The following is a 6660-nucleotide window of genomic DNA, read 5'->3' as shown; positions in this document are numbered from 1 at the left end:
AGATTTTTGCCAGAACATGAGCGCTTGATTGAAGTGAACACAGCTGCACCCTAGTTACCAAACTCATTAAACCTTCACTATGCTAAGTGAACAGCCGCTACTATTTTAGTAAATCAACCCCACTGCTTGGGGTATCAGGTGGTAGATAGCTGCTAAATTAATATAGCTTCAGTTGAAAACCAAAAACAATGTCTTATACAGTAGAGCAGGCTTCATTTTTAAAGAGCCTTGCTGTGTACCTTTTCATTCTCAGAGCATGTAAACATAGTGGCTCTTGAAAATAAGGTCAGCCAGGCTGTGTCATGCGCCCCTTCATCCAAAATGGGCAACCTTTCTAGAATTAATAGTAATTTTACCGATATGCAAATATTGACTGTGTATCAAAAGTCAGCACTTAAAAGGAGAACTATGAGGTGAGTGCTTTTCAATCACCTCATAGTTCTAGCCGACCTGTGACAATGAGACTGTCACAGGTCGGCTCAGTAGATCGGGAGGTGAATGAACACATACCGGCGTTCGCTCACCTCTCGATCCGGTCACGGCTCTCTGCCGTGACAGGGGAGGGGCTGGATTCCCCCCTCACCGCTCCTCCAGCGCTGATTGGCGGAACTGACGGGGGAGGGGGGCGGGTACAGCTGGCTCTGCCTCTAGATAGGCAGAGCCAGCTGTCACTCACGCAGCTGGGCGGATCCAGACATAATTGTCGGGATCCACTTCAGGTGCGGCGTCTCAATATACCGCGGTATACTGAGCTTAGCGTGGGAGGGCGCTAGTTTGTGTCCTCCCGTTACCCAATGGAGAACTATGGGGAAAAGCCCTGACCCCATAGTTCTCCTTTAAGGTCTAATCTCATCTTTAACCATTCCCATACCACCCAACTGTCCCTCATTGGGAACCAAACCCTCTGTCCTTCTTTCCTCCTCAGTTGACCCCGTTTTTGATCTGATATCTATGAAAAGGTTCTATTTAACTACCCTGCACAAAAGCCTGCATCTTATCTCTTAACTATCTTGTTTACCAAGCCAGTAATAAAGGAAAAGTAATGATGGAAAAATACAATTATGGGTTTAACCAATTATTTTTGGCAATTACATTCTTAATGGTCTGGATAAATGGGGGCATGGCAGAGGTGTGACCATTGCCTATAAAACTCTGGGGTAGTAGCAGAGGTGTGTCCATTGCCTATTACTGAGGATGTGGCAGGGGTGTGTTTATCCCTTAAACACATTGGGGGAAATTTATCACAGCAAGTGTTTGAGCTTGCACAGAATATATTTGCACCAGATTTATGTTGCTAGTTTAATAGACTCCAGGAAAGAAGACTTGTTCTTTTGAGCAGATTTGTTATTTTTTTTTTATTTCTCCTTTAAGGAGATCCTCCTTTCCTGGAGGCTGTTGATTTTACTCTTTAAAAGTTCCAAATTCCTCGTTTTCTAATGGCTCCCCGCAGCGCACTTCCCCCCACGCCCTGCACAGGTGCCACCATCGTTCTAATGGAGGCACCCGTGCACGCTCGTTTCAGCAGTGGCTGTGTGCGTCCATAGACACGCACAGCCCTGTGGCAGGCCACGCCCCTTCCCTCTTTGATTGATGGCAGAAGGAGCCTATGGCTCCTCTGCCATCAGTATCCTCCCCCGCAACCCGGAAGTTCGGGGGAACGGAGGATCTCTTCGGACCGGCGGCGGGGACGAGGCGCAGCTGACAGGTAAGTCTAGAGGAGACTGGGGTAGAAAAAAGGTGCTGGGCCATTTTTACCCTAATGCAGAAAATGATCTAACAGGCTAAAACTGTCGCAATTGCTTTGATAAATTCCCCCCCAGTGTGCTTGTAGGTATCCCTCTTTCCCATCTCAGAAAGTTGGGAGGTATGCAGTCCCTTCAGCCCTTAATGTATGCAGAGAGCAGTGACACACAACTGTCACAGGAAGAAGAACAGAGGTGTCTGTGATGGGGTGGGGAGGCTGTGGTTGACAGCCAGGCTGCACCTTCTCTATGGTGTGTGATGGGCAAGATGGTGGTGCCCAATGAGGGGATAACCAAGGTCTACTGCTGAAGAACCGGTAAAATATTTATAAGCTGAAAGCTTCAAATATGGCATTGGTTTCTGTAAATATGGACGAAGGACAGGGTTGCTTTAATGTGAACCTGTGCTTTTCAAACAATATAAAACCAGCTCATCTACTGAAATGCAAAACAGCACAATGTTCCGTGATATACTGCACATCTTCCTTCACCAGCCAGGTTAAGGCACACCCCACCTCTTATGTAAGGATGCCCCTGGCTTCTGGATTGGATGCTGAACTACTGAGCTTTGCACTATAGCATTTAGGTAGAAGAAGGTGTACCCATGACTTTGCTTACTGTAAGCATTAAGATTGGGGCGGCACAGGGACACTATGGAAGGGATGAAACGAATACCCTTGTCTGTGTCATTGTTTGTTAGCACAGTGCATGTGCCACACAGACATGTACAGAAATGGAATAAACCACTTGCACCACTGGAAGGGACAGGAATCCATCAGCTTACCTCATTGTCAGTGCCCACATCCAGTAATACAGGGAGACACTGCTGCGGGTGGACTCCTCCACAGGCAGTATATAGAGCCAACTTGCCCACGGGGATTCCCATGCCGTAACCTCCCAGGTCTCCAAGGCCAAGGATACGCTCGCCATCTGTCACAACGATGGCCTGTCAACACAAGGCAGATAAAACTTTTCAGATATAAAGCAATGAATGGCGTTCAGTGGGTTTTGTATCTAGGTAATTGTAGGCCATAATCCTCTAAGACAGCTGACACAGTAAACTATACGATTGTTACATTACTAGGCCAATATTATAAGATGTTTAAGCAATGCAACACTTTAATCAGTTCAGTAGTTAAGAAAAATCCTAGAATAACTATCTAAAATATCATCTGCACAACAGAAATTAGACTGGCAGTGGGAGGTCATGAACTGTAAACCAATCAGACTGTAATGAACTGTACAATGAAGGAGGACCTTAGCAGTGAGATATTCATTTATTTAGGTAGGTGACACAGGAAGCTACAAAGCTGCAATAATAATAACAAATAAAAAAGAACAAAAAAGAATGCTGAAACTTTATACATCAATATAAATTCAAGAAGTATTTATATCCCATAGAATGACACAGAATTTGACATTTCTTCGCTTAATAAAAAAAAGACTGTATATTAAAATCTGAGGATGAAACATACCGGTACATACTTAGGATCCATAAACCTCATGGGATTTGTAGTTTCACCACAGCTGGAGTGCCGAGGTTGCCTTCCCCTGACATAACCCCCTCCTGCTAGCAATTGAAATAATTACTCCCCAGCACGACATCCTGTGCTGGGGATACATTAAAACACACCGAGTGCCAGCAGCTGATTCTACACGCGGCTGCTGGCTCTCAAACCCGGCTGTCATTTACAGATAGGGGTCCCAATAATGAATGGAGAGAAGTATTTGATCATGTGATCACTAGGTGAACTATGTCATAGTGTTCACATGGAGGCTGAAAGCTGAACTCGGGGCAACATTTCTAATAACTGCTCGTTTGTGTCTAGGGACTAAAATTAAACATTTTTACTCCCCGAACCTGGAAGCCGACCGGCTGTCACAGCACTCCGTCCAGCCTCTCCCCTCCTATACAGCTATGATATGTCCCTCGGCATCCTCACGTCCAATACACAGTATATTGGATATGATGACTTGGGGATCCTTAAGGTGCCCATACACCTTACAATATCTGCAGATTTTCTGTGGTCAGATGGAAAAAGTGCAACAGATTGGCCCAGGTGGAGATTCCTCCATCCACACAGTTTAGCATAGATGAAGGAATCTGTTGCACCTTTTCCATCTGACCATAGAAAATCTGCAGATAATTGTAAGGTGTATGGCCAGCTTTAGACTACTGCAGTAGAGGGGGAGCGAGAGTGGAAGGACGGGTCTAAGAGCCAGGCAGGTCTGAGGATCAAGTGAGTATAACTTTTTTTATTTTAGTCCTTTGACACAAACGAGCAATTAACCCTTGCAGTGTGGGGGTAGCCCCATTAGAAGAGTTAATAACAATGTTGCCCGGAATTCTTCTTGAAGACTTCCCTTCAACCTGCAAATGATCAATGCCACCTGCATACTACATACAGGCAGGATGCCCAGGGAATAAAGAGACTAGTGATTGGCTGGAGAGACCGACATCCATAGCATTGTACTTAGGGTTGCCACCTTTTCTTCAAGCGAAACCCGAAAACTCAAGCGACGCGCAGACATTTTTTGGAGGGAATGAATTGCGGCTTATTCATATGTAAATAGCGCCACCCATTCATATGTAAATATCACAGTTGAGACTATTTTAAGTGGGGGGCCAGTAGCCCCTATCTTAATTTTGGTTGCCCCTGTCTGCCTGACATCTTGTGTCCGGGTTTCTGCTGCCATGAATCCCTAACACAGCATTCAAAACCCGAACTGTCCGGGTGAATCCTAGACAGGTGGCAACCCTAATTGTACTGTTGGTTGGTCTCCTCTGTGGATAGCCAACACCAAGCAGCAGGCAGATGCAATCAATAACAGACTCCTTAGGGAAAAAACTAATGGAGTATAGACTATACAATCAGCCAGACTGAACGCAGTCTCAGAAAACTAAATTTAGGTAGTCACCCCTCTTAGGCCAAGCTGGCTACAAGGGTTTGAGCTCTCCTGCAGTACTAGACATTTGTGCTGTTCCATTTTTCTGCCTTTACAACAGAAACCTGTTGAGGTGTAGTATGGCCTGACCAAGAAAGATTTTTAAAGGACCTGATAAGAAGAGTTGCTGCAGCTCAGGACAAATCAAACCTGTACCTATTACCTTAATGCCCTTTATTGTTAGAACTATTTATTTACTTAAGATGTGGCAATGTAAAATGTTTTGCATATTAAATGAGACCGTCCTTAATGATCATGTCTCGCAGATCATAATTTAGGAACCATCCATGCAGAAATCAGGAAAATCCTTACGGGTTCACACATTTTTTTTTAGAACTGTACATTGATATATGAAGTGTGAGCATTGTTTAAAAAAAAAAAAAAAAAAAAAGATTTTGGCAGTTTTAAGCGATTCTGAGCGTGTGTGTAGCTCACATTAGGGAACTGAATAACGAGCTGCATATGAATGTTTGCGGCTCATTGATTTTCATAGCCCTCTGAGGCTCTCCTTCACATCGGCTCCATGATGTCATCTATCACGGACAGCGATCTTCTTTTCTTAATATAAGTAATGTGTTTACTGGCGGTGTCTAGGGGCAATGGATAAACAGACTGTCAAATCGTCTCTCTTGGTTTTACTTGCAACTTTCAAGCAGAGAGGGAGCCAATTTATTTTATACAACAAAGACATTGTCTATTTTGTATTTCAAAGTTTTTATTAGATATTTTCCCTCAAATGCAATATTATGTGTCATGTTTACTGGAGAGAACTGCATGGGATTGGAAAAGCTTTGCATGGTTTTTGACGAGTTGAATCACATGCCAATCTCCGATAGCTTTGGGACTCTGTGGCGTTCTTCACTGCCCTATACAGGTTTCCTGATATACAGAACAAGAATCATTCCAAAATCATCCATAGGAAAGCTTGCTTGGGTCAGCTGAAACCAGAACTATTGTTATCAATATTCCGTAAAGCTGAACTTCGGCCTTGCACAGTTGTACAGGTTCCTCTCCTGCACAGAAATTGCTTACTCTGATTTTACTGCACACTGTGAGCTTCTCACAATGGGCATTGGAACCTGCAGCAAGTCAGATAGCAGTGTCCTTAGGGTTGCTCCCACCCACCCCCTGCAAGCTGCCCCTGTCTCTAGACATAATCTTCCCTTGCTACTGTTCTGTCTCTCATTCAGAAGGTTCTTCCTCTCCAATCAATGGCAGCCTCTGATGGTCTGCCACCTTATCTTTGAGCCCCTCCTCATTGCTAAAGCCCACTTGTCACTAAGGTCCATCTGATGGAACATAAGAGCCTATTGGTGCTCCCTGTCGCCTACTTTAATGGTCCTGGCTCTATCTTTCTAATCAATATATCAGTTAAGGAATGCTTGTCCCATGATCAAGATCATCCTCCTACATCAAGTCAGTGATCATGTGTTTAAATAATTCTGTCCTCTCCTCATTGCCAGCTTGTGGGGATATGGTGGGATTAGCAAAAAGGGGAGGAGGGGGATAAGAGGGCCCCTTGCTGGGAATGCATATTTTGAACGTGTAGAAATCACCTTGTACCCATGAAAGCAGAAAACCCGATCCTCAGGCCTTTTGGCAAGTGGAGGCATATGATGGCTGTTCTAGGGAACCACAATGGTTTAGATATCACTACTGGAATTCTTAATTCAGCGCACTGTAAACATATAACTAGAGATTCCAGCTACAAGAGCAGCACGGATGACTAACAGCAGCCCCCACCCCATGACAGCATGGCCGCCCGCCGTCTCCCGCCTGGCTGACAGCTTGGCCCCTTTCTCTTGGCTGCCTCAGGGATGACCCTGATTGCAGTATTTGCAGCCATAAGGACACTTTGGAGGTGGATACCTGCAACCAGAGAAAGATAAAGCTAGCAGTAGTGGAGGAATTCCCATATCCAAGTAAAGCCCCCCCCCTCTACTGACCTTGCCTATTTGACAGTGATTTAAAA

General features: G+C 44.8%; 1 protein-coding gene across 1 annotated transcript in view; it reads right to left on the bottom strand.

Annotated features, from left to right (window-relative positions):
- The window catches only part of ME3 (malic enzyme 3), a 126467-nt gene that overhangs the window by 69293 nt on the left and 50514 nt on the right, over positions 1 to 6660 (bottom strand). Inside the window, exon 6 of the mRNA XM_018553248.1 lies at positions 2527 to 2688. Coding sequence (XP_018408750.1) covers positions 2527 to 2688 — 162 coding nt within the window. The remainder of the gene's footprint in view (positions 1 to 2526; positions 2689 to 6660) is intronic.

This window comes from Nanorana parkeri, unplaced genomic scaffold (genome assembly GCF_000935625.1).
Source record: "Nanorana parkeri isolate BGI_ZX_2015 unplaced genomic scaffold, ASM93562v1 scaffold114, whole genome shotgun sequence".
Classification (NCBI taxonomy): Eukaryota; Metazoa; Chordata; class Amphibia; order Anura; family Dicroglossidae; genus Nanorana; species Nanorana parkeri.
This window is presented reverse-complemented; position numbering and strand designations above follow the sequence as displayed.